The sequence below is a fragment of the Pithys albifrons genome, chromosome 3, assembly GCF_047495875.1.
Source record: "Pithys albifrons albifrons isolate INPA30051 chromosome 3, PitAlb_v1, whole genome shotgun sequence".
NCBI lineage: Eukaryota > Metazoa > Chordata > Aves > Passeriformes > Thamnophilidae > Pithys > Pithys albifrons.
In genome coordinates this window covers 20,791,806-20,808,386 of record NC_092460.1, presented here as the reverse complement: position 1 = coordinate 20,808,386, position 16,581 = coordinate 20,791,806, and the positions used below count along the sequence as shown (strand labels likewise).

The 16,581-nt window shown below is 48.4% G+C and overlaps 1 protein-coding gene across 6 annotated transcripts in view; it reads left to right on the top strand.

Moving 5' to 3' along the window:
- WNK2 (WNK lysine deficient protein kinase 2) overlaps positions 1-16,581 on the top strand; it is a 131,056-nt gene that overhangs the window by 77,336 nt on the left and 37,139 nt on the right. For 5 of the 6 annotated variants that reach the window (XM_071550921.1, XM_071550918.1, XM_071550920.1 and 2 more), the window contains exons 10-17: positions 3,214-3,501; positions 4,873-5,412; positions 8,699-9,013; positions 11,840-11,889; positions 14,268-14,433; positions 14,514-14,630; positions 14,787-14,954; positions 15,166-15,211. In XM_071550921.1, coding sequence (XP_071407022.1) covers positions 3,214-3,501; positions 4,873-5,412; positions 8,699-9,013; positions 11,840-11,889; positions 14,268-14,433; positions 14,514-14,630; positions 14,787-14,954; positions 15,166-15,211 — 1,690 coding nt within the window. The remainder of the gene's footprint in view (positions 1-3,213; positions 3,502-4,872; positions 5,413-8,698; positions 9,014-11,839; positions 11,890-14,267; positions 14,434-14,513; positions 14,631-14,786; positions 14,955-15,165; positions 15,212-16,581) is intronic. The other variant, XM_071550922.1, reaches the window with a different exon arrangement.

Here is a 16,581-nt window from a genome sequence, read left to right as displayed (position 1 = left end):
TCCTGCTTTGGAATAGGGTATTTGCCTAGCTGAATTTCTTTCACATACCCTTTCCTCACAGCATTGCTGTCTCTTGTAATAGTTCTATCCCTGATAGCAAACAATTTTAATAACTGGTCTGTCTTTGCTTTCTAATCTTTCCAGGAAGCCTAATAAAAGACTAGCTTTTTTACACTTTTATTATTATTACAAAAATAGGCAAAATGATCAAGTTTCTCTGCAGAACTTTCCAGAGCACCCATGTGCCTCAGAGATAGAAGTAGGTCCAGTGTTCCCAGAGTCTCCAGCTGTTGGGGACTCTGGACATGTCCATGCTCTCGAGGGCAGGGCAGGACAGCAGAAGAAGGATAAGGTGAGAAATTCATCTGCCTACAGAATGAATGTATTATTCTTGTATCAGTATACACTGGTGGCTTAGACATGTGGGATCAGTGTTGCTTCTCCTAATTGTTTTTTTTTTCTCCAGTGTGGGTGTCTGTGCATTTATCCTGTTAAAGTTATAATGAGGCAAAGTTGCCTAATCCTCCACGTGGATATTTTCCCCTCCCTGTGCCTCATCCAATTCATAAGCATTTTGTTAGACACAAGCTGAATTTGAAGTGGAGTTTTTAGGAAGTCTCTCCATTCCCAGAACGCTGTTTTCCCACTGCTAAGGCAGTGTCTCCTTGAGCAGGGGGTGGCTGAGCCACCTGTGCCAGTGCCCCTGTCCCTGGTGACCCATGGGCAGCTGTCTGAGCTGCAGATTAACCTGCTGGGTGTGAGAGCTGAGCTGAGCTGGCTGTGGGAACTGGCAGGGTTATTTGCTCCAGCCCAGTGTGGCTGTTACGCTCCGGAGCTCAGGCTGGCAGGAGTTCCTCCCTGGGGCAAGTGGAGTCCCCCCAGTCCCTCAGGCACTCCCCAGGTGCCTCCAACTTGGCCAGTTTGTCCCACCATCAGTGCCAGGCCAGCTCCTGCACTGCCATTTGCTTGGGTTTGGGACTGTAACTGGGTAGATGCCCCCTCTTTCCCAAAACCTGGGTTGGCAGAAGCAGCAGCACAGGCCCACATTGTTGGGTTTTGATGCAGTGTGGCAGAGGAATGCTCAGGCATGGCTGAGTTATGCTGCAGGAGCCACCCTAAGGCTGTGGGGAGTCCTTCAGTGCCATCGCCAGAGTGCACTCAGTAGCACTCAGTGTTGCCAGCCCTGGATATGTGATACCAAGTGCCAAATTCTCTTTTGTTCCCTGATCCTGTATTGGGAACTCACCAATGGAATTTTAGCTGTTTAAGGGTGGATGGCACTGTGCTTTCTCAATGCAAGGACAGGCTGAGAGCACTGGGGGTGTTCAACCTGGAGAAGAGAAGGCTCTGGGGAGACCGTAGAGCCCCTTCCAGTGCCTAAAGGAGCTCCAGGAAAGCAGGAGGGAGACTTTGGACAAGGGCCTGAAGGGACAAGACAAGGGGGAATGGCATTAAGCTGGAAGAGGGTAGGTTCAGATTAGACGTAAGGAAGGAATTGCTTGCTATGAGGGTGGGCAGGCCCTGGCACAGGTGCCCAGAGAAGCTGTGGCTGCCCCATCCCTGGAAGTGTCCAAGGCCAGGTTGGACAGGGCTTGGAGCAACCTGGGATAGTGGAAGGTGTCCCTGCCCGTGGCAGGGGGTGGAACAAGATGGTCTTTGAGGTCCCTTACAATTCAAACCACTCTGTGATTCTATGGTACATCTTCTACAGTTTTATTCCCTTAATACCAAACTGGTTGAGGAGTCCTGCCATTAAAAAAGTGCAGAGCAACATATTCCCATACAGATTTGTGGTGGAAGTGGGAAAGATGAAGGATTGTAATGCTTGGATATTCCTTTTAAAGCTTACATTCTGACCATAGGCATGATGTGAGGTACTTTTTGCTGCAGAGCCTGGTGGAGCCATCAGTGCTGTGGTCCCAAATAGGTCACCCTTAGCCAGCCTGTGTGTCAGCACTGTCCTTCTGAACCAGAAAGGTTTTTAAAGTACTTCCAGAACTAATTAGAGAAATTGAAGGAGGAGATACTGGTAGCACATAAAATGCAGAAGTTTGTTACTGATTATTTCCAACTTCAATGCAACATTTTCTCATAGTTCTGCTGCCCAAAGCCTGCTTTCTCGTGAAGAGTAAAGCTTGTTTTTCAGCTGCCACTATGGCACCTCAGAAATAACTGGGACCCAGTTTTTATTGTAATTATTGTGGTTTATTGTATCTCAGATAAGAAGTGCTGTAGTTTCCATGCCTGCTCCTTTATGTAGCGGCTTCTGCATGCCAGGATGAGCTGGGTATTATCTGCATCTTGGAAGGTAGTGGGTGGAGATTTCACACTGCCAACTGGAACAATCTCTGGGATTTAGAGAGTCTGAGTCATTACAAATAACCTCTCCAAGACAGTCAGAACTTGTCTTTTTAGGTAATGTTATCTTACATTTAAATGTGTTTTAAGCATGGGCTCCTGTGCAGTGTTTGAATTAGGAGTGCCCATCTCTTCTGTAAGCCAGTCCCTTCTGGGTGCTGGAGCATGTCCTGGGGGCCTGTAGCATGTCCTGGGGGGCTGGAATGTGTCCTAGGGGGCTGGAACATGGCCTGAGGAACTGGAGCATGTCCTGTGGGGCTGGAACATATCCTGGGGGCCTGGAATGTGGCCTGAGAGGCTGGAGTGTGTCCAGAAAAGCGATCAGAGCTGGGGAAGGGTCTGGAGCACCAGGAGCAGCTGAGGGAGATGGGGGGCTCAGCCTGGAGAAAAGGAGGCTCAAGGGGGATCTTCTCTCTCTCTGCAACTCCCTGACAGGAGTGTGGACCCAGGTGGGGAGAGGGACTCTGCTCCCAGGGTACAAGGGACAGGGCAAGGGGAAACTGCCTCAAGTTGCACCAGTGGAGATTCAGGTTGGATATTAGGGAAATACCTTCACTGAAAAGATGGTCAGGCATTGGCAAAGGCTGTCCAGGGCAGTGGTGGACTCACCATCCCTGGAATTGTTCCAAAAACATGTAGACGTGGCACATGGGGACATGATTTAGTAGTGGCCCTGACAGTGCTGGGTTAGTGGTTGGACTCGGTATCTCAGAGGTCTTAATGAGTCTGTAATGGCACAGTCCAGCTGGTGGGTCTGCCCTGACGACGAGCTGGAGAGGCACAGACGGTGTGTCCAGTCATACTCCATACTTCCATCCTCCACAAGTACTAACCCTTTCCCTCTTGCCCCCGCAGCCGCCGCAGCCACCACTGTCGCAGCCACCGCTGTCGCAGCCACCGCTGTCGCAGCCACCACTGTCACAGCCACCACTGTCTCAGCCACCACTGTCGCAGCCACCACTGTCGCAGGCGGCCCCCCTGCAGCAGGTGCTGGCCGGCCAGCCCGTGTGCCCGCTGCCGCCCGCGCCGCACCTGCTGCCGCCCTTTCCACCGCAGGGCTCGCCGGTGCCCGCCAGCACTGCCCCCCTGAAGCCGCTGCAGATCTCCACCGTGCCGCAGCTGCCGCCCGTGGGCCCCTCCCAGGTACCGGTGTGTGGGCACAGCCCTTTGGGGAGAGCTCCCCAGCAAATAATTAACGTGATTTGCCAGGTTTTGTGTGGCTATTTAGACTGCATGCCAGTTTAATTTTATGTATATGTATGTATGTATGGCCAAACTTCGTGATCGCAGCTTTGGGCAGGGCACGTGCCCGAGCCCTTCCAGCCTGCGCAGGGGATTGTTCAGGTGAGGCACAGCGTGAGCAGAACTGGCCCCACCGTTTCAGTCCTGAGGTCCATCTGCCACGGCCAAGCCAGCTTGGACAGTGACAGGGAAGTCCTCGGGACTGTCACAGCCTCCGGTACTGACTGGGCTGACCCTGCTGAGCATCCAAGATCTGACGGGATGGGATGGCAGGGAGGGCTTGAACTGCCAGGGGATGGTCCCACTGAGACTGGAACTCAGGACCTTGGGTTTCAGAGTCCAGAGTGCTCTCCATTACACCACAGGATCATCCTTGCCAGTTTAATTAGGCCATGAGAATATTGCTTTTTCCTAATTGCCGAGTATTTCTTTACTATTTATTATTTTTTTGGTGAAGCAGAAATCTCTCTTGGGCCTGACCCTGTGGCATCCAGTTGATGGCAGTTCCAAACTGGCAATAACTGCTTTTTTGTGATGGTTTGGTTTGGGTTTTTTTGCACTGACACTCCCCCCCCGGCACACTGTCTTCCCCACCCCAGGCTTGACAGCATGAGAATTTACCCATTTTTTTCTATTTTCTGACCTCCTGACTTCACCACTTTGCCCCACACCTGCCACCCCTATCCCTATCTCTCCACACTGATTCTGTGTTGCAGAGACCCTTCCCTTGGCCTGGGAGAGTGGTTGGTGCTGTCACTGTGTTTGCTGGTGACAGCCACCATGATGGGAGCAGCTTGTGCCAAAGGGCAGAAGCAAGCTACGACTGTGATGCCAGAGTCTGCTCCATCACTGAGAGGTTTTGACTGTAAAAACCTTTTTTGGGGCTTCTTTAAATTGTCTTACTGGATTTGGCATGAAAGAGTTTCATGTTATGTCTGGTCCAATTCCTTTTCATTTCTGTTAAAATGAAAGCAGCTTTTAATTAGGATATTGCTTGAAGGCTTCAAGCTGGTGTTAGAAGTAGTTTTAAGCTTCTAAGGTATAAAAATGCCTCCCCAAAATGATTTTTTTTTAAATTTTACTAATAATTTAAGCATAAATCAGTGTTTATTTCTGTTTGTAAACCTCAGGAAATGAATGGAAGTGATTAACAAACAGACATAATTATCCTCATGGCACAGGTGGTTTTTAGGGACTTGTGTGGCAAATTAAACTGTTTTGTACCATCAGTACAGAACACTGGCAATTCATGCAGTATTGTATTTTTTTCAGATTCCTCAGTTTCCTGTCATTCCTGCAATTACTCCTCTGTCAGGCCTTGACAGCCTTCCTCCCAACCTCTCTGACATCCCTGCTGCCAACGTGCCCCCCATTCCTGCTCCTTCCCAGTACTTCGCTCCGGCTGTGATCCTGCCCAGCCTGCCCATGAACCCGACCCTGCCCATGGCGCCCAACTCACCCGCCCTGCCCATGCAGGCTGTCAACCTGCCTCACACCACCGTGGCTTCCTTGGTCCTGCCCTGCCAAACCATAGTGCCAAACATGTCGGCTGCCACGATCCCGCTGCTGGCCGTGGCGCCGCCGGGAGTGCCCGCGCTGCCACCACATGCCGCTGTGCCCCCGCTGCCACAGCAGCCCCTGTTCCAGGCCCCCTTCCAGCAGATGCTGCCCAGTGACACGCCCTCTCCCCACCACGGGCAGAGCGCCCCGGCCGTGTCGCAGCCGCAGCCGCCGCCGCCTGCCCCAGCCCTGCAGCCCGGCGTGGTCCACCCTCCGGAGCCAGCTCTGGCCGCGCCAGGGGCTGCTCACCAGGTAATGCTGCTGCTGGAGCTGGGCACAGGCATTCCCGGGGCGCTCTCAATCTCAGACACAATGGGGAGGCTTATTCTGTGCTCTGGAGATGTTTTGCTGACTTCTCAACCACGGTCCTGGGGTGGTTTCTGGGCAGAGGCATTCCTGGGGCTCTCTCCATCTCAGACACAATGGGAGGTTTATTCCATGCTCAGGAGATGTTTTGTTGCCTTCTCGATCCTGGAGATGGTGGCTGGAGCAATGGGGCCAGGGGGAGCATCTACCATCACCCAGGGACACCAGAAGCACTAAACCAGGTGCAGATGGTCAAGTTTCCCTTAGGGAAAGAAAGCAGCATTGAATACAGGCTGGCAGTACTCAGGAGAAGAATCCAGACTAACATTTTTCACTGTTCATTGTGCAGTAAAAAGCCAAGCACACACATTTTGCTCTTGGCTGCCCGATGCAGCAGTGTCAGAGGGGATGGGGAACTACCTGTGTAAAAGCAGAATTCAAGTTCTGGGCAGGAATTGTAAGAAACTGTTCTCAGTACACTGTAGAAGCAATTTCTTTTTTGTGACAAGCTCATAATAGAGGAGCTTTTCCCTATGTATTAGGAACTAATTAACTCCTTCTTCCTGAAAATGCTGTCTTTGAAATCTGTGTAGGGTCTGTGAGGCTGCAGTGTGTAACACAGGCACAAACCACCAGGGACAGGGGGATATCAAGGGCGACATCCAACAGGCTTTGGACAGTGAGTGGGCAGAGCACTTTATAGATTTCCTCTTCCTTCCCATCTCAAATCTGAGGAAGTGTGGGCCGTGGTTCTCCTGGGGCAGGAGAGCATGCCCAGCCTTGCCAGTGCCTGTACCCCTGTCCACGTGGGATGCAGAGGACACACAAGGCATAACACAGGGGAGCTGGTGGGACCAGAGTTGTTTTGATGCAGAACATCTTTAACACAGCAAAGGGAAGTCTCCATCCCATAACAACTCCATGGAGGAGCACTATGAGGCCTGCAGGGCAGGGATGGATTCAAGCTGCAGACCCTTTCCCCCTTAAGAGAAATGAAGCATAAATAGAGCTCAAATATTAGGAGTATTTTCAAGGAAACTGGCTCAGGACTTGTTGACAGAGTCTGTAAATACTTCTCTTGCCACATCTGTGATTATGACAACATGAAACATAGTCTGACCCTAGAAGGAGAGAGCACTCAGTCTGTTAATAATGGCATTTGGAAAATCTGTGTTCTGCCACATCCCTTCACCATAACACACTGATTAAAATTCATAACGTCCCATCCCAACCTGCCATATCGTGGCATCCTTAGAGCACTGCATCACTTTTTAAATTTCTCTCTTCAGTTGTATATTTGGTACAGAAATACTGCCTGTGAGAATGTCAGGGGCACAGAGCCTGAGAATATTACCCGGTGTTCCCAGTGGCTTTTGAGGGCATGGAATCAAGCCCATTAGGCACAGGGAGCATGGCAGACACCAGAACTGGAGAACTGATATTCTCAAACTGTCTTGGCACAGTCAAAACCTATCAACTACATGTGGAAGAGCCGCATATGGAAGAATTTAGCAAAAAATAGCTATTACAAAGTGCAGAGGATTATTTTAAAATACATTGTTCTAATTTGAAATACTTTTAATGGAGAGGTATTTCTGTACATAATGCAGTGCTGTTTTCACAGCTGATGTTTAGTACCTCCGAGTTTTGTTTTGCCCAGATAAATTAGACATTTAAATATTTTGTGAATTATTCTAATTGCATAAGATTTAAAGTAGAATGTCACCACCCTTCTGTGATGTTATACCACAGTTGTGAGTCTAACAAGTCCTCCTTGGGCAGCAGTGTAACTGTGAGGTGCTGCCAAGCACATCCTGTCTTTATTTTTACCCACAGCAAAACCTGGGAGAATAGTTGCAGCTCATACCCAGAACCTGCAGAGAGCATGCTGCAACAAAACTGTGTGACCTAGTTCTCATCTTAGTCTTGATTTTTTAGTGTATTTCCAATAGCCTAAATCTCTAGGTGATGCTACTTTTAAAAAAGTACAAATTAGGCACAGTTCTACCTAGTACTGAAAGTCTTTTTTTTTCCATATGCTCCTTTCTTTCCTTCTTCCTCTTCCCAAAAGCTCAGTCCCCTTGGAAAAATACATGATGTACCTAAAAGGAGAATGTTCTGGTTTTAAATATACAACTCAAAGTACTGTTATGCAGAATAACAACCCAGTCTCTAAGGTAGTTGGCACCCTGTCACCTCAGTCCAGTTCCCACCAAGCACTTACGCACATGAGTTATTTTAATGCACTGGAGAAATCCACTGAGATGAATGAAAATCCCTCTGTCCGCTAGAAGTGTTGGCAGGATTGGGGCCTTTGGGTTTGGCACATCAGGGGTTAAGTTGTGACTTCAATGTGTAAAGTACACTAAACTAAAGTAGGACACCGGTGTATATCAGTGAAAAAGAACTAATTGTGTCATTTGTACCAGCTACTGACTCTCTCTATATGGCAGATTTCTTGAAATACCCAAAGTTAGGTTATGGGTTGAGTGTATTTTTCTCTGCTTGGATAGAGTGGTAGGCTTGTTGGAAGCACAGTAAAGTATTCAGGAGAATGAACTCATCACCTGAGATTTTGAAGTGAGTCCAGAGGAGGCCACAGAGATGCTCCAAGATCTGGAGCTCCTCTATTCTGGAGCCAGGCTGGGAGAGCTGGGGGGTGTTCACCTGGGGAAGAGAAGGCTCCAAGGAGACATGAGAGCCCCTTCCAAGGGCCTAAAGGGACTCCAGGAGAGCTGGAGAGGGACCTGGGACAAGGCTGGAGGGACAGCTCAAGGGGGAATGGCTTCCCAGTGTCAGAGGGCAGGATTAGATGGGATGTTGAGAAGGAATTCTTGGCTGTGAAGGTGGCAAGGCCCTGGCACAGGTTGCCCGGAGAAGCTGTGGCTGCCTTATCCCTGGAAGTGTTTAAGGTTGGACAGGGCTTGGAATTCCATTCTGGAATCCTGTGATTTTTCATTTTTAGCAAAATAGGGCTTTGCCCCTACAAATTAACTGGTGCCTGAGCAATGCACACAGCATCATAATCATACAGAGGGAATCCATAGATCTTTTATTTGATCATTTCAAAGGAAGTTAAGTCTCTTCAGTAGTTCCTGAGGCCACCCAAAGCCAGACTCCCTGCAGAGTTTGAGTGCTCTGTCCGTGGACGCCGGTGACTTTGCTGCTCTGCCATGTAAGTCCCGAGCCCTCTGAGGAGAGGTGTGTGCTAACAGCTCTCATTGTGTTGCAGCCCATGCCTGGACACACTCAGTTTGCTTTGGAAGCTGGAGCCCAGGTGCCCGTGCTGCCGGTGCAACCATCGCTGGTCATGTCACCGCCGTTGCAGCTGCAGCCGGAGCTGGTGCCACCCTGCGTCGCTGCTGAAGGCGCTGCCCAGCTCCATGGCAGCCTTGCCACGGCCAGCCCACCCGTGCCCATAGACCCCAGTCTGCCTGGCCAGCCCTCTGCTCTGCTGCAGCTCCAGCCTGACCTTTCCCAGCCACTGGGCCAGCAGCTCCCAGCCCCCTGCTCAGCTGTACTGGCAGGCGCAGACACATCTCAAGAGGTAGAGCCCTTCCTCTGAAGTAACTCGCCAGACTCTGCCTTAACCTTCTTACTTACTCCTTTGTGAAATAGTGGGCTTATTGCACAAGGGAGGTGTTCCCCTTGCTGTGCTCATCCACTTCTCCTGGATGCCAGCAACTCTGGGTCAGCAAATAATTGGCTATTCCAAGTGAAGCTGCAAACCTCATATCATACCTTGGGAAATGTCTCCTCAAAGTCATGAGGCAGCTGCACTAAGCACTGCTTTGTCCGTAGCTGAGCACAGGCTCAGAGATAGACATTTAAGAGACAGAAATTAAGAAATTCTCACTGTGGATCAGTGAGAATTTGATCTTTAGAGTTTCACCAGTGTTTTGTCCAGTCTTGTGTTAAATGTCTCAAGCACTTGTGCAACCCACCCTCATTTGCCTTAAGAAACTGAACTGCTCCATTATCTGAGTCTTTGTTATGCGAAAGCCCTTCATGCTCCTCAGGTTGAGCCCTATTCCTATTTCATTTAGCATTGTATCCTCCTGTATTGCCTGAGGTCTGCTCTAGCCCTGGATTTTTGTTTCTTCAGGTACCCTTGGCATTCCCAGTTCTCAGGGATCATATAAGCAGGACACATTGTGGTGTTTTCCTTTATAGAACTGTCAGCTCCTCCTGTCTGCTATTTTGACTTTTCTTTCCGCTCACATAATAGTGTAATCTTCGGTCTTGACGGAACATCCCAGAACACTTCCTTCTCTTCAGCTCCCCATTAGCAAAGCAGAACAAAAGCTTTGGCATTTCTACCTAATTTCAGGAAATAAGTCTGATTTGTTCTCCACTTCTGGATGGAAATGTCCCTCTGTGATTCTGCATTCAGAGTTGTTCCTCTTGAGGCTCTGTTTCGAGCTACCTTTCCTCCCAAAGTATATATTTCATCTTTTCAAACTGAATCTCTTGGTTCTGTCCATTCTTCCATGACGTGTCAGATGCCTTGACTCCACAGTGCAGCCTGGAATTCCACTGGAGGCACAGCTCAGTGCTGCCTCCAGAAGATGCTCAGGAAGGATGGTGTCAACGCTAAAGCTGGGTTCTAGTTCCCAATTTTTCCTGCCCATCAGTGGCAGATTAATTCTTACCAAGTCAACGTTCCTGTTGTAATGTGGGGTGTTTCTTCATGAATGTCACTGTCCTGTAGCCTGGAGGGAGCAGGAATGGTAGTGCCTGTCTGTAGTGCTTCATTTGCAGACTCCCCAGAAAAGCCTGGCTGGGTCAGGCATATCCATCACTCAAAGCTGTTCCTTCTCCAGCTGCCTTTTTTCTGAATGCACAGCTGAATGACAGGGTCAGTGCTGGTGCCTTCAGCACAGGTCCCATCCCACCAGATATTGAGGAAATATGAACAAACCTCACTGTGCAGTGTAATATGGGGGATACAAGTCGTCCTGCACTTCCAGGGAAACCCCTGGCCACCGTGGCCCATGTCTGTCCTTCACACCCCATATCCCTCAGAACATTTAACCACTGGTTTGCTAAACTCATTCTCATGTCCATCTCTAAGTCCTCCCCTTCTCATGCAGTTTTAAGAAATCAAACCACTATCAATCCATGTGCTCCCCATTCTGGTTTTCTGACACAAACTGATAAAGTTTTCTTGGGGGTGTAAGAGGAGTTTCATACCAGTCTGTATAATCCAGACCCTGCATTTTGTTGCTACTCTCCCATGATGTTTTTATCTCTCCTGTTGTGTTCAGACGTGTGGCAGCACTCACATCCCAACCGACCTGAACTGCTTGGGCAAAGGAGATTTTGTAAGGCACTTGGTCAAGTGCATTACCAAAATGTAGATACATTATGTCTGTGTTCTCACTGTTCATTAATTTTGCAGTTTTATTGAAACTGCAGTCAAGCTTGGCATGGCCTGTGTGTGGTGTTATAGACAAGGAGTGGGGCTGACTGGTTCAGTGACAGAGAACCAGTAGGGCTGACTGGTTCAGTGACAGAGAACCAGTGGGGCTGACTGGTTCACTGCTGAGTTTTTAACCCCAGCCCACCACTGCTTGAGTGTTCAGTGTAGTGATGGCAGTCCAGGGGCTTGTTTGTAGCTGTGCATCTGTAAAAGGATTGTATAGACATATGTTTGTAAATATATATAAATATATATAAAACTATATATATTTATGAATATATTTGGGGTGTGTGTATATGCACAGTTATATACATGCACAGGGGTGTGTGTCTGTGTGCAAACTGTGTAAGCAGGACCTGTAGAACCTCACAAATTCTGTAGAAATGGGTCTACCTGGTGCAAAAGTCATGCTATGATGTCTGTCCCAGAGCTGCAACCAGCAAAGAGGGATACTTGCAGGGGAAATTTGTGTAGAGAACAAAAGGATGTGATTTGAGGGTGGTGTTCTTAAATGATGAGTTTTTGTGTTTTAATTGTCAATTCCTCAGAAATTTTCCCACTAAGCCAAACACAGTGAAAATACTGAGCATATTTCAGGAAGCTACATAAAGCAATGAGGCAAATTAGCAGATACATTTAAAAATAACAGACAGTGGGTGCTGGGCTGGATTAGTCCTTCAATCAGGTTTTGCCATGGTGGTGAGAACTGTTCCATTCCTTTCACCATCTCACCTGCTGCAGAGGTAGGAAAAGGATGCTGGCAGGTTGGTGGCTCTGTCTGAAAAAGTGATGTTGGGAGGGTAAAATGGTGCATTTATTTTATTTCCAAGTTTCAAAACTGGTTAAACAGAATGGTTTTAGGGTTACTGCTGTCAACAGCAAAACCTTTCTTGAAGGTGAGTTTCATCTGCCAATATGTGTTTGCTTAAAGGACTTTTTCTTGCATTTTAGGAGCAGGCAATACAGGACAAACTGCAAACTCTGTCACAGAGCTGTGAAAGGTATTGTTATTAACTCTTTAATATAAGAAATGTTTGCTGTCTGGGTGCTGTTTGACCTGACCTGACCTGACCAGGAGGAGATGGATGGGGGCACATCTAGGGAGAAGCTGGCAGTGTTCTGTGTGCCCATTCTGGCACCTCCAGCTCTTTGTATTCCTTAGTTTGGGTGCAGCATCCTCACCTTGGTGTAGGTACAGCAGTGTGGAACTCCTTTTTGTTGTTAGGATAACTGAAGAAGTACAGCCCCTGGCTCTGGTGCTGCTGAACCTGTGGGAAAACATGCCAGACCAGTATAGCTGAGTACAGAGTTTGTTCCCTCTTTGGGAATAAACTGGGAGTGCCCAAATCTCCTGTAAGGACCCTTTCCCCAGATCTGTTAGAGGGAGCAGTGTATTGATGGGAGTTTGTGTGTTGAGCCACTCCAGGGTGTTCTTACAAGACAGGACATGGGCAAAGCCCATCCTGTGGCTTTGCAGCATGTGAGGACACACGCTCCAGCCACATGATGGTGATGGTGGAAGTACCAACCAATGACCCCAGAGCCAGGTCAGCACTCTGCAGAGACTAAAGCAAAGTGCAGTTTTTGCCAGGCCTCATCAGCCTGCTCCGGCACATAAAAGCGGAAGGGAAAGCATCAAGGCTCAGGGGAGCAGTGAGGAAGAGGAAGGCTCACTGCTGGACCAGAGAGGGGCTGAACAGGGCAGTGGGACTGCCCTCCCTTGGCCCCTGCTGCCCCGGGTCCCAGCTCCAGCACCTGCAGTGAGCCAGATGTTCAGTGGTTGGAAATGGGTAAGGCAGACATGAACAGCCTGTCCAGCAGCAACTGGATGCTTTTCCCACTGCAGGAGCCAGCACCAACTCTGTCCTTAATTGCAAAGCTTTGGGATTAGGACTTTCATGTCCCTTTTCTGTTTTGCTGAATAGACAATGTGAGTTCAGTGTATGAAAGTTGAAGACACCTATCTCTGACTGTTCTTATTCTGCCCAATGACTGAAGTTCACCTGACATAAGTCAATGCAGCCCCACAACTGTAAAGTGGAACTTTTTTCCCCAAGAATTTGCTGCTGTTAAATAGTATATAGAAAGGGAAATCTAATTTTCTGTGACTATAGATTTGTTCTAGCTATAAATAAGTTAGACGTGATAGAAGAAAATGAGTTCATTTTATCTCTCTAACCTGCTGTAGGATGGCAGAGCAAATTTTCAGTCATCTTTTGAGCTGTGTTTAAAGCTGGCTGTGGTGACTGTGGCAGCACCAAGTGTTGGTGTCAGCACATGCCTCAGTCACAGAGGGAGGGCTCACTCTCCCAAGCGGAAAAAGGACAGCTTGGAGCTGGAGCTGGGTTGTGCTTTTGCAGAATGGAGGGCAATGGCATGTGCATCACGTGGCTGGGAATTGCTCCAAAGGTGTGATCTGCTGTAATATCCTATGCACAAAATGTGTTCACTTCCCTAACACAGGAGTTAAGACAAGGTGGCTGCAAAGGGTAGAAATAAGCTGTTCTGTGCAGCTGGTGCAGCATGAGAAGGAAAGCTTTAAGTTTAACAAAGGGGGTGGATCTGTATGTTGGACTTCAATCCTTCTCTGCCTGTGTGGCTAAATGAACATGGGAATAAAGTGTCCAGGAGAGCTGTGGAATCTCACAGGAGCTTTGTAGGACCAGTTTGCACACACCTCTGTGAGGACTGGTTTAGCCAGAGGTGATCAGCCCTTGGGGTAATAAATGGGCCAAATGGCCTCACAGCGTTCCTTTCTCACTTGTTTTTTATGAACCTCAGAAAATTCCCTGCAAATTCATTGCATATTTTCTGTATGCCATGTTAAGGTAGGGTTGTAGCAGCTACCGTAGTGCCTGCTAAAGTTTCTAGGTGGTCATCTGGGATATTGGGGCACAAAACCTTTCTGATCCTTGAGGGCTGCAGAGAGAGGAGAGGCAGTGACGCTGCACTGACCTCACTATTTTCCTCCCTCTCCAGCAAACCTAAGCTGGCCCTGTTTGCCCCTCTGCTAGGAGTGCTGGCAGGCAGGAGCTGAGAAAAATTACACTTTACAAAAGTAGGAACTGGTGCAGTTGAGAGAGGTACTGTCAGGATCCCTGAAGGTGATGTGGGCATATATTCAGAGTGATGTGATTTTCCCTTTGGTATTGTCAGAAGCATTATTAGATCATTTCTTGATAGGTCTGGTAGCCAGAGAATGTGCTGGACCTGAAGTAGTTCCCTTCACTCACTGAGCATCTTTCAGTTGACTCAGTTTGGGCCAAAAAAGTGGGAATGTGCCCTTTTTTGCAGGTCTGTTTTTGTGTAGCTTACCCGTGTGTGACTCCATTGTGTGTGACTCTGGCTTTACTTTGGGGTTGTTCTTTCCCTTACAAAGCTACATGAGTCCAGATGTTGCTTCCAGTAAAGAGATGAGTGACAGCTTTGAAGGAGCAATAGGGAGTGGAAAACAAGAAGGAAAGTCCTCGAAGAAGCATAAGAAATCCACCCGCGCCCGTTCACGCCAGGAGAAGTCCAACAGACCCAAACTGACCATATTAAATGCAAGTACCACCTGCAGGAGGGTAACTTTGGGATTCCTTTGGCTTTGCCAGGAATAAGGGTTGTTAATCTCTGCATGCAGGTGTGTAACACAGGGGATAAGATGGTGGAGTGCCAGCTTGAAACCCACAACCACAAAATGGTGACGTTTAAGTTTGATTTGGACGGCGATGCACCAGAGGAAATCGCCACTTACATGGTGAGATGTGGCTCCCCATGGGCTCTCTGTGCACCCAGTTGCTTCAGGCAGCTTCCTTCTCTTGTGTGCTTGTTGCCTGAACTTCTGGCAGCTGTGGAATGAGGCATTAATCAAAAAATTACTATTTTCCTCTTTATTTTTGATGTGGCCTTCTAGGTAGAGAATGAGTTCATCTTGCAGAGCGAAAAAGAGACCTTTATTGAGCAAATGAAGGATATCATTGATAAAGCAGAAGATATGCTCAGTGAGGATACAGAAGGAGAGCGAAGTTCTGACCAAGGAACAAGTCCCCAGCAAGATGCTGATAGGCTGGAAATGAGCGAGGTAAGAAATGCTAAGTAAAGATTTCTAGTTTGGTTCATTTTTCTTTACAGCCAGATACTGTAAATTAGTTTTGCATCCTTCTTAGAAAAAAGAACTTTCTTACCTAGAAAAATAATGCTTTTACTCTGTTAAGCCTTACAATATGAGTGCTCCTTGGGATGATGCTCCTCTTACACTGGTACAGCTCATTCTTCTGTTGTTTCTTTAACAGGAGAAACGTCAGTCTCAGATGAAGACACCTGTGTATCAGCAAAATGGTAAGTGTGCTTTTGAATTTCTAATGGAAGGCGTCCCTGTCCATGGCAGAGAGTAGGAACTAGATGGTCTTTAAGGTCCCTTCCAACCCAAAGCATTCTATGATTCTATGATGCAACTTAATCTCATTCCCTTTGAGGCAGTGAAGAGTTCATGCAGAGTTCAACCACCTGTTACTGGTGGTTGGAATGTATCTAGAAATAAGGGTGTAACAGTGATCCCTGCTGTTAGCAAACTGGAATATTTCAGGGCTAACTGGGATGGATGGAATATTTGGTGATGTTTAGGGAAGGTCTGAATGACACAAGCTGATGATCAGTGGTGGAAAAGTCAAGGCGGTGCAGGGAAGCACCTTCTGAGCACAACAGTAAATATATTTACAAGAGGAAGCTAAAAGATGACATTTGCATTGGTAATTTAATTGAAGTGTCTAACTCCTCAGTTTGCAGCTATGCTGGTATTCCACAGGGGAACTGTGTTGGTATTCCAGGAGTATCTTGGCCTCTGAGCACAACTGTATTTTAGGAGTTGTACGGGCAAACAGGATGGAGAGGGAATTGGCCTTTAGTGGTTCCCTCTGTAAGTGCATGGTGGTGGGATAAATGGAAGGGCCCTGGGGGTCCTGGTCAGTGCCCAGTTGGCCACAAGTCAGCAGTGCCCTGGAGCCAGGAGGGACATCCCTGGCCTGGGGGCCATCAGGCCCAGCATGGCCGGGCCAGGGAGGGGATTGTCCTGCTCTGCTCTGCTCTGCACTGGGGTGGCCTCACCTGCAATGGGGGGGCAATTTGGGGGGACACAATGGAAGGAAGATCTGGAGTCCCTAGAGAGTGTCCAAAAGAGGCCACGAGGATGGTGAAGGGGGTCATACAAGGAGCAGCTGAGGGCACTTGGTGTGTTCAGCTGGGGAAGGGCAGACTGGGGTGTCAGAGCTCACTGGGGTCTGCAGTTTCTTCCCGAGGGGCAGCAGAGGGGCAGGTACCAATCTCTGCTCTGTGTGACGAGTGACAGGACCCAGGGAATGACTGGAGCTGAGTCAGGGGAGGTTTAGGCTGGATCTTAGAAAAAGGTTCTTCCCCCAGAGGGTGCTTGGGCACTGAACAGACTCCCCAGCGCAGGGGGCGCAGCACCAAGGCTGGCAGAGCCCAAGAAGCATTTGGATGATCCCTGGAGGGATTGCTGAGGTGTTCTGTGCAGGGCCAGGAGTTGGACTCTGATCCTGATTGTGCCTTCCAACTCAGCATATTCTATGATTTTGTGATTCTTTCATTCTCTGCTGAAGGTTTGTCATTTGCATATAAGATCTGACAGGCTTTGAGAGAAAATGTAGAAGGAAATATTAGCTCCAGAACTTCCAACATGGAAAAATTCATTT